The sequence below is a fragment of the Strix uralensis genome, chromosome 1 (genome assembly GCF_047716275.1).
Source record: "Strix uralensis isolate ZFMK-TIS-50842 chromosome 1, bStrUra1, whole genome shotgun sequence".
Classification (NCBI taxonomy): Eukaryota; Metazoa; Chordata; class Aves; order Strigiformes; family Strigidae; genus Strix; species Strix uralensis.
This window is the reverse complement of record NC_133972.1, coordinates 169,166,163-169,192,841: the sequence shown is the minus strand read 5'-3', so window position 1 is coordinate 169,192,841 and position 26,679 is coordinate 169,166,163. Positions and strand designations below refer to the sequence as shown.

Below are 26,679 nucleotides of genomic sequence, written 5' to 3'. Positions count from 1 at the left end.
AAAAACAAGCAGGCGGGGAGGGAGACCGGCCTGGCTAAACAGGGACCTTGGGCTGGATCTCAAGAACAAAAGGAGAATCTATCGCCTTTGGAAGAGGGGCCAGGTCTCTCATGAAGACTATAAAGGTGTAGTGAGGTTATGCAGGGAGAGCATTAGGAGAGCCAAAGCGCAGCTAGAGCTCAACTTGGCCACAGCTGTTAAGGATAATAAAAATGTTTCTATAAATTCATTACCAGCAAAAGGAGGATTAGGGAAAATCTCCCTCCTTTATTGGATGCAGAGGGAAACATGGTAACTAAGGATGAGGAAAAGGCTGAGGTGCTCAACGCCTACTTTGCCTCAGTCTTTAGCAGTGGAACTGGCTGTTCCCTGGACACCCAGCCTCATGAGCTGGGACATGGTGAGGGGAAGCAGATTGAGGTCAGCACAGTTGAAGAGGAGGTGGTCAGAGACCTGCTGCACCACTTGGATGCACACAAGTCTGTGGGACCAGGTGGATTACACCCAAGGGTGCTGAAAGAGTTGGCAGATGTGCTCACCACGCTGCTTTCCATGATTTACCTGAAATCATGACTAACTGGGGAGGTCCCATTGGACTGGAGGGTAGCAAAGGTGACACCCATCTACAAGAAAGGCAGAAAGGACAATCCAGGAAACTATAGACCTGTCAGTCTGACCTCGGTGCCAGGGAAGGTCATGGAGCAGGTCATCTCGAGTGCCATTAAGTCATATAATGGACAACCAGGGAATCAGATCTAGTCAGCATGGGTTTATGAAAGGCAGGTCCTGCCTGACAAACCTGATCTCCTTCTACAACAAGGTGACCTGCTTATTGGATGAGGGAAAGGCTGTGGATGTTGTCTACCTTCACTTTAGTAAGGCCTTTGACACCGTTTCCCACAGCATTCTCCTGGCGAAACTGGCTGCTCGAGGCTTGGATGATCGCACGCTTTGCTGGGTAAAAAACTGGCTGGATGGCCGGGCCCAAAGAGTTGTGATAAATGGATTTAAATCCAGTTGGTGGCCAGTCACGAGTGGTGTCCCCCAGGGCTCGGTTTTGGGGCCACTCCTGTTCAACATCTTTATTGATGATCTAGACGAGGGGATCGAGTGTACCCTCAGTAAGTTTGCAGATGACACCAAGTTGGGTGGGAGTGTTGATCTGCTCGAGGGTAGGGAGGCTCTGCAGAGAGATCTGGACAGGCTGGAGCGATGGGCTAAGGCCAACTGTATGAGTTTCAATAAGGCCAAATGCTGGGTGCTGCACTTGGGCCACAACAACCCCCAGCAGCGTTACAGGCTTGGGGAGGAGTGGCTGGAGAGCTGCCAGTCAGAGAGGGACCTGGGGGGGTTGATTGACAGCCGGCTGAACATGAGCCAGCAGTGTGCCCAGGTGGCCAAGAAGGCCAATGGCATCCTGGCTTGCATCAGAATTAGCATGGCCAGCAGGGACAGGGAAGTGATCTTGCCCCTGTACTCGGCACTGGTGAGGCCACAGCTCAATTACTGTGTTCAGTTTTGGGCCCCTCACTACAAAAAGGACATTGAATGACTCGAGCGTGTCCAGAGAAGGACAACAAAGCTGGTGCAGGGTCTGGAGCACATGTCGTATGAGGAGCGGCTGAGGGAACTGGGGGTGTTTAGTTTGGAGAAGAGGAGGCTGAGGGGAGACCTCATCGCCCTCTACAGCTACCTGAAAGGAGGTTGCAGAGAGCTGGGGATGAGTCTCTTGAACCAAGTAATAAGCGATAGGACAAGAGGGAATGGCCTCAAGCTGCACCAGGGAAGGTTTGGACTGGCTATTAGGAAGCATTTCTTTCTAGAAGGGGTTGTTGGGCGTTGGAATGGGCTGCCCAGGGAGGTGGTGGAGTCCCCATCCCTGGAGGTGTTTAAGAGTAGGGTCAACTTAGCGCTGAGGGATCTGGTGTAGTTGGGAACTGTCAATGTTAGGTTAATGGTTGGACTGGATGATCTTCAAGGTCTTTTCCAACCTAGACAATTCTGTGATTCTGTGATTCTGTGAAGTTTCAAGGATGCCTCCGTACCATATCCCTATGGTACAAATGCTGACATACAAGGTGAGGAACCATACTGCACTTGTCAGACAAGTGTCAGCTCTCCTCTAAAAAATGCCTAAGAAGTGCAAAATAAGTTCTAGAACAAAACTTACAGAAATAAGAATAGAAACGTCTCTAGCCCTTTGACTTAGTTGCCTGTGGATCATAAAAACCAGAACTCAAGTCCTGCATGAAAATTTAGTCTCCTGTCTGTTCTGAGCAATACAGTACAAAAAGCTTCTTGGTGTAGAAAGTGGAATACAAAACTGAATGTCCTTCTGCCTAATTCTGGCTTTTTACGGGGAAATAAAATGGTCTTCTTGCAGGAGCTTAGCTGAAAAATCCAGTGCTGGAATTCTTCATCTCTTCCTCATTACAGTAGTTTCTGTATCATGAATAGGTTGGTGGTTTTCAGTGAATAGGTTGGTGGTTTTCAGTGACTGCACTAGCAGTAGCAAATATTCTGTTGGAAAGCAGTGCACTGCCTTGTGCATCGCTTACAGAAGACGCTTCTGAGTTATTTTTATAAGCTGCATGTCACATATGATGAACAAGACTCTTGCTGGCTTTGAAAAAGTTTTCACTGAGCTCAGTCCAGTGTTGCAGAAACCCCATACCACGTATGGTGGTCTTACTGCTCTGTCTTTGACCTTGAGCTGATATTGGTTTCCTTTTTTTGCTGAATTGCAGGGGGAGCCAGGTGTGACAGGTCCTGCTGGTCGTGAGGGGCCACCAGGGAAGGATGTAAGTGTACCGTTCTGAGCAGAAACTAATCTCCTTCTCCCTGACAAATGAAGATTTTAATTCACAGTGACCCTGACCTAAAACAGCTGCAGAAACTCCAGTAAAGGGTGAATTACTGCAGCGGTGCACCGGGAATGATTTGTGCAAAGATCATTAGGGTAACGACAAGTTTGAGGGCTGTTGTCACTGCTCAGCTGCTGACGCTTAAATGTCAACTATATCTTCAGAAAAGCGGAGAAAGCTGCGTTGTTTGAATCCCAGGCTGTGCTGTGTAGCTACAGACCTGCTTTCTGCCACCCCTCTCCGAGCAGTGTTTCATTCTGCAGGTCCCACTGGGCCAGGTTCTGTCACACTTCCTCTGCAAAAGCTGTACCTTACTGCCTGCGTAGCTCCACTGAAATCAGTGAAATACCTATGGAATAAGACGCTGCTGCTCAGGGGAAAGAGAGATGGTAGAAACAGATCCTCTGACATTATTAGTGTCAAATGCAGTCACATAACAAAGTCCTGGGAGAGTGCAGCTGACGTGGGATCCTGCAGCAGCTGCTGAGCCACGTACCAAGTGGCTGATGTGCCATTGCCATGGGACCTGGGGAAGTGGTTTCTCATTTGCACCCCCTTGTATCACTGGAAAACTGCTGTGCTTTAAATGGTACCCTACAAAGTAAAATGGAAGACAGACCTAAGGGAACCCCACAGAGAAGACAGAAGCAGGTCTTAAGCCTCCCTCAAGAGAGGTAGTTAGTTCTTGAGAAATACTAAAGAATATCTGTCCCTGAGAAATCCAGCTTTAAGACAACCTGATAGTAATGATTTCTGCCTGTAACCAGCTTCAGAAGGCTGGTTTTCCTCATACATACTTCTTTAATGCTGTTTCCACCTAATATGTGACCAGTGTAGTTTAGTAAGAACATTTTTAAATGCTTGTTGACTTGCCCTGTATCACTCACCAGAATACTTTTCTTCATTTCAGGGTGATACTGGTCCCGTAGGACCACAGGGCCCTCGAGGACTCAGAGGGCTGCCGGTGAGTTTTCTGTCCTGACAAGCCATTTCTGGAGGTACATTGTGTATAGTGGGAATATCCTGCAGTCCAGAACTCTGGTTTGGAAGAAGAGTCTTAAGCAAGATTCAGGTGATGTTTGATTAAAACACTTTGACTATTTTGAGAAAGACAAATCAGAATGATATTGCTAGAAACTGATGAAGGCTTATAATAGTGCAATGAAGTAATGGTGGCTGACTTGGTGGGAAGAACGGTTTAATCAATTCTGCCAGGACCGCAGTGTCAGAAGTGCTCGTATGCCAGTCCTGCTTCTGGCATCTCACTCGCTTCTCACGTGGCCTTAGTTTTCAAAAGTAGACAATAATTGCAGGTGCCCAGTTTGAGATATGTGGGGTCCAGTTGTGATACGATTCATTTTTGTCATGCTCTCTGTATTATTTTTTTTAAAAAAGCATTATTTTAGAAAAAAATTTGTTTATTTTAACACCTGTAGAGTTTTGTTACAACTTCAGTGGAGAAATGGCTATTTAGTTGACATTTCAGAAAGTGTCATTTGGGATGGCTGAGTAATTACTTTTATTAATTGCATGGGTTTTTCAATTCTTTTAAAAATCAACCCTTTCCCAATTTGAATGCAGGTCTCTGTTGCTGAACCTAGGCACATTTTTAATATGCTGCAATGAATGATTTCTTTTCCTTCTCAGAAGACCTGCTAGTAAAACAGATTCTGCAACATGTTCTATAATCAGGGCAAAATGCTGATTCAGCCAGCAAAGCCAGGAGCTGGGGCAGCAGGTCCCTCTGAGCTGGGAGGGTAAGGGTTTAAATTAGTCTGCAGCAACATATGGAGAGCTGCTGTGTTTGCCTTGTAATTTATCTCATTATTCCTGTAATGCTGGCATCACTCGCTAACGTGTCATGCCCCTGCACAACACTAGAAATTAATAGAAATAGATGAGGAATCAGAAATTATCATAACTCCAGGACACATTCTTCTTTGGAGAAGGGATACTTGGGGGTTTGTATGTTGTAGGGCAAAATATCAGTTTCTTTTGTTCTTCTGCTTTGTTTCTTCTCTAATAAGAAGCATGAGGCATGATTTTGAATATTGCCAGTAAAAGGGCTGGTCTTCATGATCAGCTCCAATGCAGGGAAAAACATCTCTGCATAGTGAGTTGGGAGGAGAGAAGAACAGGGTGCAGAATTTCATCTCACCAAACTTTAGTCAGTGTAGATGGTCAGATCAGCTACTTTGATAAGGAATGGTAGGAAACAGATCCTTTTAAAGGATGATTTGGCTCATTCTGAGTTGACTGGTTTCAGGGAAGTATCAAATGCCTCAAGGCTTTCGAGCAAATGTTTCTCTCCATTCCCCAAAAAGGGGAAGTCTGAGATGATAAAAAATAGATGCCTGGCCTCTGGACCCTGATTCAGATGATAGCCCTGAGAAGAAGATGGTAGGTAGGCAGTAATTTGCAGGACCTACCTCAGTCAGTGCAGAGAGGCAGTTTTCTAACACAGGAAGATTGGGGGGGATCTGGCGATATCTGTCAGCTAGTGCAGAGCACTCTAACATTGATCACTGAGTTGCCAAGAGGTGCTTCAAACATGGACTAAAGGGGCTTGTCTTAACACTGGTGACTTAGAGCAGCCATAGTAGGTGGCTCCATCTATCCCAGAGGATGCTCCATATGATGGGGATAAGGGTGAGGAAAAGGAGGAAGACAAGGAGTGCTGGTTTGGTCGTCTTTAGACTAGGGGATTTGGGTCCACATCTCTCAATTTTTGTCCTGAGATGGGGTCAGCCATGCAATCAGGGATGCAGAAGTTGTTGGGTCAGTCGGAAATAAGAGATCCCTACTCTGCAGTCCGCCAAGAGAGGAGGTTGGACAATGCTAAAGAAATCCCTGCTGGTGTAGCAGTAGGTGGACATTTTTAATTGTAGTATGCATTACTTCACTAACCTTTCTTCTTTTGACATAGGGTAAGAATGGATCGCCTGGATCTCCAGGAGAACCTGGCCCAGCAGGTAACCCAGTAAGTACCACAAAGGGAAACTCATGCAGCAAGCAGTTGAGTCAAGGAGAGGTGACTGATGAGGTGTAGATGGGGTGGATTATGTGTAACTGCTTACCATCCCTGAAGTTGCAGTGTCTGAAGACTGGTGATCTGAAAATCACTGGCTGGCCACAACATTGGAGGGGTTGGCTAAGTTCCTGGAATTGAACTGCTAGCTGGGTCATCATTTTTCCCAGCAAAAGTTAAGCGTTCACAGAAAAAGGAAATGATTGATTACCTGGTATGAAAAAAAGATTGGCATGCCTCATCTTCACCAGTAGATTTAATTTTGCCAGGCAGAGACTGTGCAGCCAACAGAGAGTTGTCACAAGGGGAGGGCCTCGGGGAGTTGGCAGACTGCCATTGAGGAACAGCAGCAGCAGAAAAATCCTCCCCAGGCACTTGGGGAGAGAGCAGACAGTGGGCAGTAAACCAAGATCAGGAAGCAGAATGAAAACCCCCTGGGGCCATCCTGTATGGAAGAACAGTGTGGTAATGAAGAGCTGTAAGGAGGACAGTGAGGAGTTGTTGGTTGTTTTTTTTTTTTTCCTCTGTTCTGGTGCTGAAAATCGCTCAGTGTTCAGCAAATCCATGTACCTTTGTGTCCAGTAGCATCTATTGCAATGCAGGGCTCTTCCCACTCTTTGTCCACCTAGACATTACAGTTTGCTGTGCTGTTAGGTTCAGATAGAAACAAAGGCATAGCAGGAGAAATCTGAAAAATTGCAGCATGACTTCACTCTTCTTTATGGCCCTTGCAATGCCATAAAGCAACCTCAGCCTCGCCACAGATTTGTGCTCCAAGCATGTATTGCTTTGCTGCAGGGATGTCTCCTCCTAAGTAGTCAAAGAGAAGCCACACCCTTCTGCATGGGGAGGTGATAACTCTCAGATTACAGGTGGGGCAGGGGTGGTGCAGTCCCCACAGCCTTTCTGCAGTCAAGAATAAGTGCTACAGCTTTTTTCTCCTTGACATGAGTTCTTACATTCCTGGGACTACTGCCATTGCTTCTTATCCCGTGGATCCCCACTGTTGCCTTTTCAACCGTCATTTCTTCTTCTCATCACACCCACCCCTGTTCCCAATTCCTGTTACTGCTTTTTGGCTTTCTCGGTCTTCATCAGGCTACTGTGGCTTTGGGATACCCTGTGAGTGCCAAATGTGGGTTATTTTTTAATCATCATTGTGTTCTCACATTACCTAAACAGTCAGCTAGTGACCTGGGAACACACCAGGCAGCTTCCTTCACAAACACAGAACTATAGCAGTCTCTGCTCCAGAGGATTTAGAGTCAAAAAAAAAAAAAAAAAAAAAAGAGATTGAAAAAGGATAAAGTCCAATGGATGAGAAAGGGGAAACAATGAGGCAGTGTTGGTCAGCAGAACAGTCATCTCATCAGTATCCTTCTCTGTCGTTAAAATGAATCCTTCCCCTTTCATAAAGTTTATTATGGGAAGTATTTCCTTGTGCTGTACATGAATCCGTTTATTTCCAGCCTTGTCTGGAAATGCACTAATTTCCTTCACAACGTAGTGTGACAAGCCAATATATTATATTTCCATTTTGAAAAAAGGAGAAGCGAGAAAGGTTATCATGGCAATAAGGGTTTATTTTCCACCTTCATCATTGCTGACTTGTAATCACAAGGTAAACCTGCCAGGAGCCTTCTCCTTTTGCATCTGCTGTTTGACAGTGCCCATCCCAATTCACAGGGCTTATGCTTAAGCCTTCACACAGCAATGCAGTCCAGCCTCTGAAATCTCCAGAGCTGATTGCACACCCAAAAGCCATGTCTTTTGTGCCTGTCAGGTTCATTGGTGCTCACCTTACACAAGACGGGCTTAAAATGAAGATGAGTTTACTCTAAGAAGAAAAAGGGATATGTTCTGACTTAAGAAGGTAGGGGACAAAGTTGTGAAAGAAAAGGTTAAAATAAGAGTAAAAAAAATATCAGAAGTGTACATGAAATGGCACTATATCATGAATTGACATTTAAGCTGCCCTGATCTGTAAGAAAAAGGGATAGTTTGGCAGAGTATCATGAGAGATAAGTAAAAGGCAGACATTTTTTAAATTGAACCAGGAAATAAAGGCAAAAGAGCAATTCAGTAGCTGTCTGTTGATCGTATTCTCAGCTTTGAGCAGTATGACCGCCTGCACTGTTTCCCTGTCATTGCACATCACAGCATTTCCACTCTGCAACACCACCTTATAAACCATGCAGCGCCAGAATAGCCACTGAACATACCTCCTGTCACTTCCATAATTGTCACTTCCTTTTCATCTTTTCACAGGGACCCCACACAGCTTATTAATAATGCAAGCATGGTGTTTGCAATCTGCTTTTCTAAATGACTTTGTTCTTCCTTTCCTTGTCAGTTTTGGGAGTCCTGCTGCTACAGTGAAATTTCCCAGTTCCAATGTATCTGTAAATGCATGCTCTGGAAAAGAGATGTTGGAGAAGGTGCTGCTAGTGTCTGTCTCATTTCTGTCCTAAGGGTCCTAAAGGAAATAAAGGAGAAAATGGCAGCCCAGGACTCCCTGGCTTCATTGGACCTCGAGGACCACCTGTAAGTATGTCTGGGGATGGATTAGACCCACTAGTTACCTGCTTTTAAATGTTGGACTGATGAAGATGGGACACAGTCATCTTTAATTAGGTAAAAGAACATAAGCAGGACATCTGACAGACCCAGAAGCCATACAATTTTCTTTCCAAAGGAAACTGTACTGCAAAAAGAATATTTTTCGTATGGACAAACATCCATAATCTCATTTGCTGAGCTGGTAGCTGTCAGTCAGCCCTGATGATGTGTTCATTAATTGGACTGGTTCAATAGTCTTCTTAACATGGGTATGGGGTATTTAAGTTCTCAGACTATATCTCTGTATGAACCCCAGAAGAGATAAACAGGGAATTTTTAAGAGCTGATAATGATATAGCTATTTCTGATATTTGCTGTTCCAAGGAAAATTACTTTGTTACCAACAACAGAGGTACATCACAATTAAAACATTCATATATCTCCCAAAGTGATCTAAAATACTAACTATACATGTGAAACTATCACAGTGTTGAAATCCAGTATCTTTAGCTCTTCCAAGGTGAGTAAAACATATTACATTCCACTGGAAGGATGGAAAAGGTGAATGTTAGGTAAATATTTTTGTTTCTAGCTCTGTTGTGACTTGAAATGAGATTTGAAAGGTTTTCATGTGGATGTAGGAGAGCTGAATCTTTCACAGGATGATTTTTATTTTTTTTTTAATGATTGGAAAGGGAGTTTCATGATGAGAAAAGGAGAAGGAAATATTTATCATCTGGAAAACTAATTTAAAGCAGCAAACGTGATGGCCATTTAAAACTGAAGTGGCCCTAAGGAATAATTAAGTGAGTCTGATGCTGCCTAATTTGGAGCTGATGTAATCACACACCTGTGATTAGTTATATTACTCATGCATACATGTATAGATGCTAAGCACTGTCGAAGAAGTTATATGTGATTCCAGGTTATGGGAAGTATACCACCTGCATGCACACATTATAGATACAATCATGTATATGGATTGTAAATGGACTATAAAGATGAATCTTTCCATTCATGATATGGGAAACTGGGCAGAAATTTAGTAATAACTAGTTTAATGTTTGTTTTGCTTTACCAGTGCACTTCAGGACTGCAGTGACATTTTTTTCATTGAAATGGTAAAATGCAAAACTGTATTGCCTAATTATCACATTAGAGCATAGAAAAAAAAATCCTAATAGGATGCTTGTTCAAATTGAGGTTATTTAATGTATTTCTGAAAATACAGGCAAGCTTTCAGGCTCCAACTTCCTTTATACTGTCTCTGTATCCATTATCTCAGCTGGTGTAATACAAGATGGTACCTCTACTTAAAAAATTTACTTCACTTATAACTTTAGACTGTTATGGGTATAACATTGACACTGCTGAAGCTAAACCAGCCCAAGTAAAGTGTACAAAGCTTTGTGAAATGTTTGTAAGAAAAAGGAATAAAATATATTGAAAGCAGGAACACCCTTTCAATGAAACATCTGTCCTGCCTCAGCTGGTTTGTTAGAAATTACTTCCTGGTATTACATTTACATGGTATGTAGCTTTACTAAAAAATGCTTTCTAAATAGTAGGATGTGTCTTCCCAAGAATGACCTATAGCAGTAGGATAAGGATAAATCGTCCAAACCCACTGCTGTGTAGCAGAAAACGTGGGCTCTGAACAGAAAGCAAGACTTATGGTTATTAGTTAGGGTCTTCCAACTCCTTGCAATGCAGTGCTAAATCCACTCTCTGTATCTCTCAGGGAGAACCAGGAGAGAAAGGTCCTCCCGGAAAAGAGGTAAGTTAAATTCCCAGTTGTTTCAAAGTAGGGCTGGTGTCTTTGGAAGAAAACATCAAGGATGCTACCTGGGTTGCAACAAATTGATTTTTTTCTTGAGTTGTTCAATATTTGAGAGCAAAAAGGGAGCTCTCAGGAATCTGTGGGACTGACAGGGGAATAAATTTTCCCCAGGTCACAAGAATCACTGCAAAGGCATGTGCTTTATTATTTGCTGTTATTATGGATAGCTCTTTAATGCTCACCCTTATTTTGTTGCAGGGTGCACCAGGAAAACCAGGTGAAATTGGCTCCAAAGGAGAGAGGGTAGGATGGAGAATATTACTATTTATTTCATTACGTTGAAATAAAGAGAGCTATTTTGAGTTAGGGGCCGAGGGAAGGGGTCATTTGAGTAAAGCATGGCCTGTAGAGATCTGCCATGCTTCCCACCCTCCCAGCCCTCTCTTTAATCATTCTCTGTCAGTAATAATTTGTGGATCATTTGTAATGCACCAGATGTTGTATTCAGTAACTTTGCCAGCTCAGCTCTTTGTGTTTCGCTGTGCTTGGAAATCAGAAGTTTACCTCTTTTATTTTGTGATGGTAATGTCATTTTTTTTTTCACTTAGGGAGAGCCTGGCATCAAAGGTGAAAAAGGCCCTCAAGGAGAAAAGGGCCCTCCAGGTGATCCTGGGATACCTGGTCATAAAGGCCATCCAGGACTGATGGGTCCCCACGGACCCCCAGGAGACACTGGGCAAGTTGGACCTCCCGGTCCTCCAGGTCAGCCAGGATTTCCAGGACCAAGGGTAAGATTGCCAGAGAAGGGTTTTGTACAGGAATTTTACTGCCTCAGTGTGTGACCAGAAAAGTACCTAAGATTACAGTAAGGCTGATAAAAACCAGAGCAAGTGTGTGTTATAATGGGGAGGCAGTGTCGGTTTTATCTCTTAATACATAAAAAGCAGAGCTATAACATATCTCAGGGAAGTGTTGTGGGGATGTTAGACTGAGCTTCAGGAAAGCTGAGCAATCCAGACCTATAGCCAGGGTGGCCAGTCCCAACACCTTATACCCCTAAAAGCCTAAACCAGGTCATGTGACTATGGCCATGGGTCTAGAGTCTGAAAAAACCTCTTTCTATAAGGGTGTTAATGCACAGCATTTCATATGGAGGCCTTATGCCTTCCTCTGCTGCTGGTTGTTATGAGAGACAAAATGCTGAGCTGTGGAAAGGTCACTGCTCTGTTCCTGGAAATCCTGAAGTCAGCTCATCAGAATTCATTAAATCCTATTTTTGCTTAATATTTTATTTTTTTTTTCCTCCTAATGGGAAACAATCTCACTACTGAGAGTGCCTGAGGGTAATGTATGTAGAAGAATGAGAAAAACTACCAACGCTAGTGAAGCTGCTAAACCCATCCCAAGGATTAATTTGAGATTACCTCAGAGGGGAATAAACAGTGAAATAATCTCTGAGTTAAACGCTGAGTAAATTTTAGACACAACATTTCTTTGTGTGTCTCGACAACATAGAGATTTGATGAAATCCAGTGATGATTATGGAGACTTAATGCAATTAATAGGGTTAAAACTTGAAAAGATAATTTGCAAGCCTTCAAAGTATGTTCCACAATCATGTTTACTTACTGGGATATTCACTAAGAGCCATCACAAATGGTTAGTACTTAATGACAAAATTGTTTCTTTTGTCACCAACAAACACATCTTTTTCTCATTCAAAATTTGTGTTGGGAAGAAGGCAGCAAATAGACCCACTCTGTACTTATAAACAAGGTTATTGCTTAAAATTGTAATGTCTCTGAGTTATTTAATAAAATCTACATTTTTAACTGAAGAGTAACTTCTGATTCAGAAAACCTCATGAGGTTTTTATAAACATAGAGGACACAGACTACATCCTTGTATGTTAAAAGGAAAGGTGTGAGGGAAAAGCAACACTTTCATGCAAATAGCTCATACACAAAAGAACGCAGTCTTTAGGTTGACCAGAAGTATTTTCAAAAGTGGCAGAAATTCAAAGAATAATTTTAGCCAAAAAAGGAATGTATTTCAAGTGAATCATCTCACTTTGTGATTTACATAGGAAAACATTTGATCTTGCTCGTTCAAAATGGTTTATTTTTTAAATACAGCTACATTTTTGTATATTTGAGTTTATGCAACCACTTTTTTTATTCTTTTGGAAAGTGACCACCTAAAAAATTCGCCTTCCAATGCTTTCATCATTTTTTCAGTTGCATCATCCACAGTTGTTCACATAGCTTTGAGTTTTGACAGCAATTACAGCTGTTCAACAGCAACATCGCACAAAAGAGCTGAGAGACAAGGTGAAAGATACTGTCCCTTGGAGGCTGAGTAGGGGACCAAGGCCAGGCAGCCACATCCCCTGTCTCCCTTCAACAGCCTGAAATCAGGCAGAACCTTCTACTCATTTGGAAGAATGAGTATCATATATGTAAACTGGTTTCTGTTCGCTGAGATGGGGCCTGTTGGCAGGCGATGCATCCAGTATGAGTGTTTATAGCAAGTCTAGATACCCATCTTAACTACCCTGGGGTCATGTGAAATGCTGAAAAAGGAGGTAGGCTTTCCAATATGATCTAGCAGGATAGAGAATGGCTTCTGATTTGATTTCTACTTCTTCTCCTGTGACTGTACAGGAGGGAGATCTTCTCTAGGAAGGAGATGGGGACAGTGTCCCAACTCTGCCCTTTGACCAGGCTCCCTGCTTACATTGTTGAGTGCATGGCTGGCCAGCAGGTTGGGAACTGTGGATGTTTTGAGTCCCTTTACATTCTCTTTCAGCCCTGTGTGTGCTGTGGGTGATGAAATGCAACTCACTAAACCCTTTGGTTTAATTTGCACATCCCCTGGCTGTGATTATTATGTCTTGTTATTGCTGTGATTATTACTCTCTAGGGGGAACCCCCATCTCTAGAGACTCTGAGAAGGCTCATCCAAGAGGAGTTAGCCAAGCAACTAGATGGTAAGTAATCAGCTCTGGGAAGCCAGAAGGTATATCTGAGAGCATGAAGAATACTTTCCATAGCTGTGTGGCACCTGAAACTCTCCTGCTTAAGGCAATGTTGCAACAAGCCTGCCTGGAAGGAGGAATGTGTAAAATGAAATGTGCTTAGCAAGCTTTACCATTCCCCAAGCTTGATGATCCCAGCCACAGCACAGGGTCTTTCTCCCTTCTTTGACCCAAGGCCATTGCCTGTGGTAAGCAGCTCATGGCTTTTTGCTACCAAAATAACTTTGCTGTAGACTCATTCCTGCAGATGCCTGGGCTGACATGGTAGGACAAGAGAAGACAGAAATTCAAACAGATTAATTTGGGGCCCTGGAAGAGAAAGTAATCAGAGTAGGATGTGAACTTACTTTTGAGGTCTCAGCTGGAGAAGAAATGTTCCTGATTTCTGGCTGTGACATTTGATACTTATCAGTGTGAGAAGGGGTGGAGTGGATGTGGGCTACTGCTTCTCTGAAAGTACATGACTTGCAGACCACTACTGACCCCAATCAACAGTGAAATGCAGAGCTGTAGTGCTTCTCACACAGCTCTTGGAGCAGCTGACACATAGCTGCAGGCAATTTCCTCCATGCTAAAGATCATGGCTCAATGGAGTGATTTGTTTTAATGATTTGATTTACACACTCAGACTTCAAATTCCATGCCAATCTAAAAGCATTCAAGAATTTGGATCAATGAAGAGAATTCTGTAGGATGTTTTTCTGATGCTGAGTATGTCTTAAGAGCTCTCTAAGCTGTTCAGGATCTTAATATGGAAGTGGAAAGCAGTGTGCCTGCTTGGAAATTGGAGAATATGCTGATGCAGGGAGCTGCCTTAGTTACAGTTTCTTCACAGCCAGAGATGGGTCCATTAGCTTTAACTCCACATGTGTAACAGCCCAGAACAAGAAAAGTAAGCTTTCTCCCTACGGAGCAGCCATGTAGCATCTTGTTCTGTGTAGCAGAAGCAGTGGAAATAGGCTGCTTTTTTTCAGAGCAGCAATGATTCCAGTTTGACAGAAATCCACCAGCTGAACAGCTAAGGGAAGGGACATTTCAAATCCTCGGTGGACAAGAAGCAGAGGATGAGAGAAGTGCTTAGGATTAAGTGTAAAGTTTAGAAGTCTAAACTGCTGAGAAATGAGGTTTAAATAATTTAGAGAGGGTCGGGGAGTCGTCGTTATGGCTTATGGGGAAGGATTGTGTAGGGACAACAAATGGCTGGCCCTGAAAAATTGATCTTTGACAATACTTGGACTTTACCAGGCCACTGGTTCTGTCTCTCCATCTCTTGAAGCACTGACCTTCTAGTCTAACAAACCCATTTCCTTCTCTTCTCAGCAAAGTTAGCCTATCTCCTGGCTCAGATACAGCCTGCACATGTAAAAGCATCCCATGGCAGACCAGGACCTCCTGGTCCCCCTGGGAAGGAAGGACTCCCAGGAAGGACTGGCCCTCCAGGAGAGCCTGGCCGGCCTGGACAGACTGGGTCTGAAGGGCCACCTGGACCTATTGGTCCCAAAGGTAAGTGAAACTTGGTGTGTTTGGGCAGTCCAGTAAAGGGATGTGTCCACCACACTTTGTCGTCCACCTCTCCTGTTAGTAGTGTCTAAGTGGTCCTCAAAATGCATGTGTTAGAAGCAGCCTCAGTCTGTTGAACCAGAGGTGATAAATGTGACCAGCAATTGCTGGTGTGTTCCACCTCTGACCAGAATTGGAGTGGGGTGAGTCTTCATGCCTACTTAACGTCCCATCTCAGAGGACTGGCCACAATTAGTAACTGGTTTTAGTAAATATATTGGCTTCAATGCGGCTGAAAGACCTATGGTAGCATTCTTCAGTTCTGTAGATCATGCTCATCAGTTCATCATTTTTCTTTTCCCCTTTACAGGAGAAAGAGGAGCAAAGGGTGAGAAAGGAGACACTGGTGTTGGCCAGCGAGGGGAAATAGGTCCTCCAGGAATTCCAGGTGTGTTTATTCAGAACACCCCACAAAACACATCACTGAGAACCACTACAAGGACACAAGTCTCAGCCATATTAGATAGACAATCAGGATAACACAAATTCAGCATACACAATTTCTGTAGAAAGCGGCCCAAAGGGAATAAATATATCAGTAGCATCATATCTAGCTATCTTTGTTTCCTCAGCCTGATGGACAGGTATAATGAGCCCTCTCAGTAACAGCTAGGTTAATTGACCTTTGGGACTAGTCCAAAGTGAAGCTTTAATTACTAGATACACTGTGAAGTGTCCTATCTGCCCTTGCCAGAATTTTGTTGGGACCAAGATGAACCCAGAGGTCCGGGCAGCTTCAGATATTATGAAAGGTCATATCCAACACCTGTGCTTCAGGCATACAGCTCGTGCTTTACCTTTGCTGACAAAAAAAACAGAAAATATATTTTGTTACTAATTTGAAATTAGGACCATTGATCAGCTTTGCCTTCACCCTGCTTTGTTGTGGGGGGAAACTATGGGAAGCCTTGGTCTGCATTTGACATATTGGCCCTGCATTGCCTTAAAATAGCAATGGACCCACTATGCTTCGTATGAATGAGTTATCTCCCAAAGTTGGCTCTTACCTGAAGCTTTCCCATCCTCACCTCCTCTCTCTGAGGACTATATGCCATTAGTTGGCTCGTGCAGCTGCACAACTTCAACATGGTGATAGAGAAAGAGCAGCCATAGCAGAGTTGTGCAACACAAGGATGCCATAGGGGGTGAAAATCTTCTTTCAGAGGAGAAACTCTTGTCACCTCCTTGTAGATATATACTAGCCAGACCAAAATCTGTGGAAGCTGATTGCATCCCAGTTTGGCAGCAGAGTCATCTCCTGTGATGTTACACTGCTGAATACTGCACCCTGGGGTGTCACTCACCAAGGGCATTTTGTTTTTATTTTAGGCCTCCCAGGGGAGCCTGGCTATGCCAAAGATGGGATACCAGGACCACCTGGCCCTCCAGGCGAAGCTGGTGTGCCTGGTCAAACGGGTCCACAGGGACCTCCGGGAGCCAACGGACAGTGTGACCCCACTCAGTGTGCTTACTATGCAAGCCTGGCTGCCAGACCCGCCAACGTCAAAGGGCCCTAGCATGCAGGGAGTATTCCCAGACTTGTTTTTAAAACTTGAATTCATCACACCTGCCCAGAGCTCTCAGATGTCTTCAACTGTGTTTCTTTCATGGGAGGCCCTCTAAAGCCAACAAATGCTGCCAGTCGGTCAGATTATTTTTATGAATTATAATTATTATTATTATTATCTTTGATGTGATACATGAATTTGTTTTTGTTTTCTCTAACATCAGGGCATATTACAACATTAAAAATAAGTGGTTTTTTCCTCTTTTCAAGAGCATACAGTATTGATGCATTGTGTAGCTGTTTATGAAAAACCATTCCGATGCCAAAATTTTTGTCTGTTATCTGGTTAATTTGTTCCAAAGCTTTACCCCTCACCCTTGAAATTGAAATAAAATCCTGCACTCTGCATCCCAGGGCATTAACTCTGAGACACAGGCTGATCACAGGATTGTTGGTGCTATCTGCATCCACAGGGAGGGGAGGAAGACAAAGCCATGCCAAAGCTGGGCAAGAAGTCTCCAGCACATTCAACTCACAATGGACAGACAGTTATGAACAGCCAATGTGTGTTTTCCAGAAATTCCCTATTAAAGTTAATGTTCTTCTGCCCATAAATGAATCTGTATCCTATAGGAGCTACTTTTTATGGGACCATGTGGGATCTCACAATAAGGCCTGAAAAGACTGCAGGGATGATCTAAACCTCCTCACTGCTCCCTGTGCAAGAACTTCAGTACTTGGAGGGTTTGGTTCTACCAGATGGAGCTTAACTTCCTTCTGTCAGGGAGATGCCTCTGCAAAAAATCCATGATGCTGTCCTCTATCAGCTCAGGGATGACAAATCCCCTTTTCATTGTCAGCACACACACAGCTCCCTACCATTGCTTCACCCAAAAGTCATCCAGAGCAGCATAGAAAATCACCTGACATTAAAAATCTCAGGAAGCCAAGTGTGACCCAACTTCACCATTTTGGATGATCTGCTACGATTATAACTTGGCAGGGTTGTGTTTCAGAGGGTATGTGAGAAGTTGCAGGCTGGTCTAGAAGAAGGTTGAATGAATGACCCTGATGAAAGGGTCAGAATAAGGGTCAGAACAAAGAGGTCTTCAGAAACCCAGAGGAAATGTTATTTGAGGGTGAAAGCAAAAAGTCAGACACTGACCCTTTTCTCCTATCAGCTAATTGCCAAAATCAACTTGAGACTGCAAAGAGAAAGTAAAGAGGGGATGGAGTCTGAAAAGACATTCAAAATAGGCCATGTGTGAGTTTAACCCTCTGACCAAGAGAATCCCACCCACAAAAGTGTGGAACTGAGAGGTGATATGGCCTCAGACGTATGTGCCAGCCAACAAAGCAGCTGCATTTTCAAAACTCTTCTGCACGAAGCAGTTTGGGCTGAGAGATCGGAGTAATGAACCTGACACAGGCACTAAGTGCTGAATGTGTTTGGAAATCTCATCAGGTCTTTTGGAGACAGAAGAGGCATCATGCCCTGCTGGCACGTTCACCATATGGCATGATGCTTCCAAGCTGGCTAAGCTGAGCATAAGCCACAGCTGTGTCTAACCACCCCACTTCAGACCCCACTGCTAAAGCCTAGAGATAACCATTTGCCAGCCCTGGAGTCTTTTTCTTACCCAGTAGCAGATAAAATTTGCCTCTGTTTTACTGAAAAATGAAATTAATTAACATGTTCATATGCCAGGGTTAAACAAAGTCTTTACTGTGTAGCTCTCAGTGGTGCTATTTTTGCTATTTCCTGTGCAAATAAACTCTTTGACTTGATTTTACTGTGTTTCTTGCTATGGAAAGACCACTCAAAGCGAAAATATCATGAAGTGAAAAGCTTACCACTTTTAAGTAACTCTCAATGGTATATCTGTTACTGTACTGCATCTTAGGTTAGCTTGCTATATTTTGGTATTAAGCAAGCATGTTGATCACATTCTATTTAATAGCCCCATTTTTCCTAGTCCAGGCTGAGTGAGATTGAATCCCTCCAGTGGTGAGGCAGAACACGATTTCTATGCAAGAGATAGATACCTGCCAACATGGCACGAGACATGGTTTTGAATAACTGCGATGGCAATCACCAGGTTTTATGGAGGTCGAACATGTTAACTGGGCCATGTTAAAGTGATATTTAATTCCTGTCATGATGGGGACTCCTCAGCCTCTCTAGACTGTCTCTCATCTCATGTTTCTGCATGTGACGTGCATGGCATAGACTTCAATGCCCTCCAGTGCACCATGCGAAGGGCAGATACATAATGAAGTTCTGTTAAATAAATTTCAGGGTCTTTCACCCCTGTGAGATCATAGAATCAGAGAATCATAGAATATTGGAAGGGACCTTTAAAGCTCATCTAGTCCAATCCCCAATGGATGAGGTGGTGCAGTGGTATCTAGTTGAAGGAGATCTAGGGGTATTTTTTGGATAATCCTTTTCATTTGAATGTCTGTTGGAGCTATGGCCAAGAGTCTGTGTTAGGAACATGAGGGACACACCTGTGACTTTAACAACAATTAAAAGAGCTGCATGGGTTAGGCACAGACTACAGCTCCGCAACTTCACCCAGAAAAGGGGACGCAGCCTAATTCCCTTTGCTCCAGCATATTCCCTAGCATATGGTTGTCTGTTCAGTCTGTTCCTGGAGACACCCCAGACTGTCTCTGTGCCCTGAATTCAGTGGGTTCTATTTGCCTGCTTTTTCTTAAATCTTGTTTTCTCTCCAGCCAGTTAAATGGCATTTACCAAGCATAATCTGTCGCTAGTGAGAGCAGTACGAGACACATGCTGCAGGCCCAGATCAAGACTTGTGTTTATAGCCACCCAGTTTCTATGCATATAGTCATCAAAGAGAGTCTTCTGTAGCTGCCACAGAAGCAAGCTGTATGTGAATATGCCTAAAAAGTCACCTGCGATAAAAGGTAAGAAAGGAGAGTGCATTTGCAGGTTTTCTGCCCTGCAAGCTCAGTCACCAAAAGCTGCAACAGCGTTTGCCTCAGTCTGTTCATGGGTATTTGCAGTCTTTGGGAAGGTGGCCTGAGATTACTTTCCAAATTAGGTCTGCCATCTGGGCAGACAGTGAACCTACAAGTACAGCCCTGGGCATGGTCAGAAGCTGCCTTCCAGAAAATGCAGATGCCTCTGTGCCTGAGCAGGTGATGGTGTGTGCTGGAAGGTGACAAGAAGACGTGTGTTATCTATCCAGCATCTTGCAAGGTGACCATGCAGGCAGAAGGTGGCAGGTAGGGCAGAGGCAGTGCTGATGGTCTCTCCCCTAACTGCTCTTGAGTAAAGGAAGGCTGTGATTTTGCATCACAATGTTCCTGTCTCTGCAACAAAGTGGTTGGTACATCGCCATAAAGTCTGTTCACTGAGTCTGAGTTTTAAACCCGGGAAAACGTTGATTTTTTTTTTTTTTTTTGACTGGTCCTATGGTAAAAGAGGATATACTGTTAAAATTGCATTAGAGAGCCAGACAATGTGTTATTTACAATGTATTACTTACATATTCAAAAGGTGCTAATGACACATGAATTTTGTGGCACCACTGTGGGTTGTTTTTTGTTTTGTTTTTAAATCAAGTGTGTAAATTATTGCAATTATATCAAACAGAGCATTATTACATTCAATTTTTTGCCTGTAAAATAAATAAATTAAAAAACAAAACAGAACAACTGGATGATTTGGGGAAAATATTTCTGTGTGTTAAATTATTTAACAATTTATATTTGTTTTTTAAACAGTTTTGAATTAGCTGCTTCTTGGAAGCTGTAGCAGGGAATGGATTATTTCCCTTCTTTTCCACTTGTGAGTGGCTCTCCTCAGTACAGCCTTGTGATGTTGTTTTCCTGAGCGGTCCTTTTCCCATCTCTTGTTTTTAATATGGAATAATCAAACTGTGTAAGGGTGCTCTGCTTTACATGTTTAATTAGAGATGTGTAATCAAAGCAAGACTACTATGTTCAGGACTCAACCAAATGTGTGGGTTTTTTTCCAGATAGACAATAAAAATGCTGTAGCAGCTAAACCCAAGCTCTGTGCTCTGACCACAAAACTGACTGGGAGATAAGCACAGATTTTACATTCTGGGCAATTTTAAAAAAATAATAATTAAAACTATTAAAAAAAGAAAATAGAGTTTACTGATGGCTTAATCTTTTAATATGGAAATTGGTCAAGCTCTGCCTTGCTATAGATTGCATTTTGGCAGTCTCTGGATCAGGACTTGCTGCCTAGGCATGACTGGATATCACCATCCAACAATGTCTTGAGTGCCAGAGACACTGACAGGGAACTGGCAGATATGATGTAGGACCTACGGGAGTCTTTCCAGATCTGCAGTGGGTCACTCTAGGGGACATTATGTATCACAACAAATTATGTAAGATGCTGATGTCTGGGTACCTGAATCCTATGCTCAGTCTCTCACAGTGATTTTCAGAGTCAAGCCGTGGCACCTGCACTTTGGTGGCTCCAGTGTGAGCTGTGGAGCCTGGAGAGCAATTCAGATCATCCTGAAGTAGTCAACTGAAGCACTCTGGGCTGTGTTGCCTACATTAACTAGGTCTTCATGGATAAAAGATCTGGTAGCTGTCTTCATCTTCTACCATTACTGACTCATGTTCCTACTGAGTTGGTGTGGGGATATATGTGTCACAGATGATGAGATGTTGGGTGCTATTTGACTGGCAGCCAGGCAGCTCAGAGGTAGAGGGACAAGGTTATGGCACAAACCTGTACAGTCCGTGTGCCAGGGAATAATAAGAAAATTTTCTTAAAATTACTGCAGTAACTCAACAGTAACGACATAGACTGAAAAAAACCCGACACTACCACCTCTTTCAGCCTCTGTGAACTGGAGTCCTGTGCTGCTGAGGGTTAAGGTTGCTGCTGCATGGCTTGGGGAGGAAGAGCAGCACAAGGGCAAAGCCAGCCTGGGGCGTGAAGGCAGTCTCTGGCCCCGATATGCAGCCCTGCATAGGGCTAAGCATCCATCAGAGACCACGAGGAGTCCTCCTTGCTGCTGTCTCTGCAGATCTAGCTCTGCTGGGGGAAGAGTCTCTGCATCAGCCACCCAATTGCCTCCTGCATCCAAATTTCAGCACCTGTCTGAAGTCCTCAGGGTGATAAGGGTCCATCAGAGTCTGGACTCTCCTTTCAACACCTTTGTAAATGGTGTAGTTGAGTTAAGAAAAGAAAGCCTGCTTAGCTTCATCAGTCTGGATTAAACCTGGAAGTCACAACATAGATTTTGGTCTACTGACTTGTGAAAGGGGAAAAACTTATTGGAAAAGCATGAAGACATGATGAACAGGAGACTGGTTTTCAGAGTTGCTTTACAAAGCAGATTTTTGCTGTAAGGGCTAACTTCTGAATACCTTGCATAGTTTGACTCAAGAATATCGAGGCTGGCAATATTCTTATTGGAGTTTGTCTGAACTGAGAATGAGAATATCCTGCTGAGTCTCTAGGGAGATCATGTGTTGAAAATATGGGCTCCTGTTATTTTACATTTTGGATCATGGACGTTATGTGGAAAGCACAAGGGGACAATTTGACAGAGGGCCATTAATCATTCTCTGACATTCCCGATGTGCCAGCGATCAGCATCAGGAAGAAGGATGTGCTGCAAGATGGAGCAGAAGAGAACCTGCCACCTTGGTAAAGGAAAACCCAGGGTCAAACGCCAGGTGTGAAAAAGTTCAACAAGAGAACAGCGCCCAACATCACAAAAACCTCTCTCTGACCATGGCTTTGGCTCTGCATGACATGCTGTCTGAAAGACTTAGGTTTTGATTTGAAGAGATAAGCATTTTTAAGCAGAAGGCAGCACACATGGCAATTCAGTTTATTTCACAGGACAGACGTATATGACAATGTGTTCTTAGAAAAACATTTTTACCCTTAGTAATGTGGGGGATGGCTTTTGTCCAAGTCTGAAATGACTCTCATTGAAATAATTTCTTCATCACTTTCTTGATGGGAGCTGAGTTTAACTTTAAGACTTATTTTTATGGTTAATTGTGAGGTCTGTCATTTCTGGTAAGCAATTTTACCTTCCAAATGAAAATCTCTCCTTTTCTTGGCTGCTGTATCCATCTCCGATGTACATATATTTCCAAGTTATTGTACCCATTCTTACTTATGAAGAACTATTAGACTTTCTCGAGTTCTACTGAATCCTTTTCATGTAGAATGTCCACCCTTTCTTGATGAAGCTAGCACAGCCTTCAGATGCCATTGACATTAATGTTGACCCTAAAGAACAAGACATTGTCCCCAGGATCTGCTCACACTGTTGTGTACTCAGCTGTGATAGCCCCAGCTCAATAGCTTGTGTGGTCCCTATCAGGAAGCCCATCAGGCCTGTCTCCAGACACCAGCATCCCAGGAATTTATAATGCCAAAGCAGCCTCACAGGGTCCCTGAAAACTCAACAGAATCCTGGACTGAGGAGATCAGAACTGAGTAGGTTGGGAAAGCAAAGCTGATGTGTCCCTGTTTCAGAAGACCTGACCAGGTAGACCTGCTTAGACCATACATCTAGCACATTGTCTTCTACCTTTAGTAGACTGTGGGATGCTGTGGTGACCTCTCTCCTTGAAAAGCATTTGAAATAGTTGTCCTAAGAATTTTTCAGCTGAAAGACTAAGGATTAGATGATGAAGTAAAAGAGGTGGTCTCTCTCAGCCTGAGGCTTCAAACTCACAATTTTCTCCTTCCAGGAAAATGCCCTGCTCTCTACATTACATGCTGTGCTGGGTGGCTTGGGATAAACCTGGCATTTTTAATCTCTCCTACAAAAGCTATGCCAGTGAGGAATAAAAATTTGCTTTTAAATATGCCAGAGCAAGTGGAGCACAAGTTATACTATATCTCTGTGGTACGAGGGTTCATATGCTCAGCAGGAGGGAGAAGGACTTCCAGATTTCAAAACTGATTCTTTATGGTGTTTGCTGAATGTTAAAGGCACAAACTGACATGAGAACAGGACCTGTTCATGGTTCCCAGCTCCCAAGCCACCAGCTATGAGTCTGTCTTCATGTCCCATTTACCTTGTGCTTTATCTTGTCCTGTTTACCATGTGTTTTACCTACCCAGCATTGCTGCTTCCATTACAATCCCTTGGGACTGACCAGTGTGAATTCCTCAGAGAATGGCACCCTAGGCTCTCCCAGAAGGAGAGTGCTGCACACAAAGATTTGAACCAATCTACTGAAAATGACAGGCACAGCACTGTTGTTTCACTTTCAACACTGACAGATATTTGCCACCAGCAAACTGTCTGCAACCACAAGAGGCAACATCATAGCCTGGGAGCTGGGTTTTGTGTACACTGCTGAGCTGGAAGGGAAACACCTGATCAGGTGAGGACACCAAGTGTTTACTCAGTGGGATGTATCTGAGCAACCCAAATGCTCTGCATGTGTGTTGGTAACATGCCTGGCAGAGAGGAAAGCTGACGGAGGGCCTTGATCCACCAAAAACCTCAGAGGTTGCTCGTGGAGTGTGCAACAAATCATCAGTGACCATCTTAGTTCAACCAGCCACGGTTCTGGTGGGACAATGTATGCAGCCACCTCTTTCGGATGTGCCTCTTCAGGTCCCAATCCACTCTGGAGGTACCTTACAGAGCATGATCCGAAGTATGAAGGGAAGAAGAAACTCAAGATCTCAGGCAGGGATCTGTCATCGGTTCCCACACAGGTCTTCGGCTTGGACCAGCTGCAGGTCCTGGAGATGAGCCCAGAACGAGAGAGCTGCCTGAGGTACCGCATGGAGCTGCTCCCCCAAGAGATCAGCCGCCTGAGGAACCTGACCTGCCTCTATGTGGACTCCAACAACTTGAAGAAAATCCCTGCTGAAATTGGCACTTTGAGTCACTTGGAGAGGCTCACTCTGAGCAACAACAGCCTGAGCTCACTGCCCCCAGAAATGGGGGCACTTCAAAGGCTGCGCAGCCTCCACCTGGCCAACAACAGCCTCACCGAGCTGCCTGCACCCCTCTGCCAGCTGAGGAGCCTCACCTTTCTCGATGTGAGTGACAACAGAATAGTCACAATCCCCTCCAGCATTCGGCATCTGGAGAAACTAGAAACATTGCTACTGCTCTTCAATTCACTGAAGAGTCTGCCTGAGGATGTCTGTCTTTTAAGGAATCTGCACACGCTTTGGCTGGGAAACAACCATCTACGGTCCCTTCCAACAACCTTTGGGAAGCTGGTGAACCTGGACTGGGGATACAACTACTGTTCATGCAATTTTGAGGGTAATCCACTGGAAAGTCCTCCCCCTGAAGTCTGCAGCAGAGGCCCTGAAGAGATCAGACACTATTTCTTGTCATTTCATAGGACTCAGAGAGACTAGGCAACTGGTGTCAATCCTCTTGAAGTGACTGAGATGGATTTATTCTCCGCAAATCAACTACATAAGCAAAATGTGTTTCAAGTGGAAAAGTCTGGTGAAATCACTCTGTGGAGCTCAAAAGCTTCCTTTCTGCTGTGAGGTGATTTCTCTGGTAGTCTGGATTTTGATGCTAGTATTGAACAGTGGTGTACACCTTTCAAAAATTCATTCAGGGACATCTATAATCTTTTTGTTATTTATAGTTGTGTAGACATATCTCAGGAAGTGTTGCAGGCAAAAATCCAGTCTGAGAAAATGAACAACAGCTAGTCTGAGAGGATAGAGTCAGGTAAACAACTGGTGATATGTAAATAGCAATAATCCGTACTGTTTGCACACTGGGTCGGTGCTTTAGTCTGGACTTGAAGTAAGTGCAGGCTGAGATTTCTGGAAATGTTTAAGGCCATGTGGACTTGTGGATTTGGCTTTGCTTCAGGTAGCCCAGAATCTCATTACTTTCTGTGGTATTTTACATCCAACACACAGGTTGAATCAGCTCAGGCTTCTGTCTGGCTCTGGATAAGAACCAACCTTTGTCCAGGTCCCACAAGGTATCATGCAAGTGACGTCTCCATTGCTTTGGCAGGACATAGCGTATTTCTCATCCTGTTTCTCCTGAAGAGCAGTTTCTATGCAGGGCTGTCACACTCTCTGGAGGCAGCATGAACCTGGAGTTGATCTGCCAGTCCATCCAGAGCAGCCCTCAGTGATACTGCTCCATTAAGCTTGGTGATGCACAGGGGTAGCCCAGATTTAGAGCATGCAGCACTAGCAAAAAAAGTTTCCACTTCTACCAAGGCTGGGAAAGTGTTCAGAGATATTAAAATATGAGTATGCAAACTTCCTGCAAGGGAACATTTCTGAGAATCCCTGTCTATAATCATAAAAGGCTTCATCAGTGTTACATTATGGAAATTTGCTGAGACTCCTTTCTGTTTCATTTTGCTCTCTCTTCCCCTTAGCCACTCATCAGCATTTTCCTCCCACCTCTCCTTAGCTTTGCTCTTCATGAGTGTTTTCTCTGTGGCTACTCCTTCTGACATTATCTTTGTGTTTCAATATATTCTCATCAAAAGCCTCTCATTCCCCTATAAATGCTTTTCTTTGCCCTCTGTCTCCTTTGTTTCCTATTTCTCCTTTGGCCAACATACAGAAAGCTGCAGCTTTGTGTCTTTCCTGGAAAGAAGAAGGGCTGAGTCAGGCCTGCTGGGACCTGAACATGTTCTTCCAGGGTTCACGGAGAAAGGGAGGGAGAAAGGGCTTGAGACATTGATACACGGTCCATTAAGTCTCTTGTTCAGTCATTTTCTTCTCTTCGTAGTGAAGATCAGCACAAGGAGAATAAGGGATCTGAATCAATGCTGAAATTTTACTGGGTGACAAAAACACAGCTCCAGTTATTCTTAGCATAAACTGATTTTTTACACTTCTTTGCCCATGAGTGTGCCCCTGACCTCTGTGAAGCTTTCAAACCAGCTGTCAATTTTTGGTGGTACAGTAACCAGATTGAGTATAGAAGTAATGTATCACCCAGTGATAAATCGATGCATGGCAGCAGTGGGCATGCAATAACATCACACCAGTTTGTTCAGTTTTCCTGCAGCTGAGTATTTCTGAGATGTGTGACACAGGGAAGAAAGGAGTAAAGGGACTGTGTTGCCTTGCCTTTCTGTGGCAGTATGGGGAATCAGAGATGAAGGAACAGGACAATGAACTGCAATTCCTTTGCATTTGATTGTTTTTCAGAGATTTGTAGCGTGGTAAGGCACTGTGTGTGAAGCAGCTCCTGAAGCTGTACTAGGTCAGACAGAGGGTGTATCAAGGTGGTGACATTAAAGATGTTGAAGGACTGGGGATTTGTTCCTGTTTCTGCCATTGATCCATTCTCTAGTCTCAAACACATCTGCTGTCTTATTTCCCCTTTC

The 26,679-nt window shown here is 43.7% G+C and overlaps 2 protein-coding genes across 2 annotated transcripts in view; both read left to right on the top strand.

The window, feature by feature from the left end:
* The window catches only part of COL22A1 (collagen type XXII alpha 1 chain), a 219,672-nt gene extending 201,549 nt beyond the window's left edge, over positions 1–18,123 (top strand). The window contains exons 54-64 of the mRNA XM_074860265.1: positions 2,748–2,801; positions 3,775–3,828; positions 5,791–5,844; positions 8,365–8,436; positions 10,193–10,228; positions 10,490–10,534; positions 10,840–11,019; positions 13,154–13,220; positions 14,589–14,771; positions 15,139–15,216; positions 16,158–18,123. Of these exons, the coding sequence (XP_074716366.1) occupies positions 2,748–2,801; positions 3,775–3,828; positions 5,791–5,844; positions 8,365–8,436; positions 10,193–10,228; positions 10,490–10,534; positions 10,840–11,019; positions 13,154–13,220; positions 14,589–14,771; positions 15,139–15,216; positions 16,158–16,345 (1,011 nt within the window). The 3' untranslated portion in view covers positions 16,346–18,123. The remainder of the gene's footprint in view (positions 1–2,747; positions 2,802–3,774; positions 3,829–5,790; positions 5,845–8,364; positions 8,437–10,192; positions 10,229–10,489; positions 10,535–10,839; positions 11,020–13,153; positions 13,221–14,588; positions 14,772–15,138; positions 15,217–16,157) is intronic.
* A 5,791-nt stretch (positions 18,124–23,914) lies between these two features.
* On the top strand, positions 23,915–24,715 carry LOC141939740 (uncharacterized). The gene has a single exon (XM_074860126.1). It carries the CDS (start codon positions 23,915–23,917, stop codon positions 24,713–24,715), a length of 801 nt encoding a protein of 266 aa, XP_074716227.1.
* Positions 24,716–26,679: the final 1,964 nt, after the last annotated feature.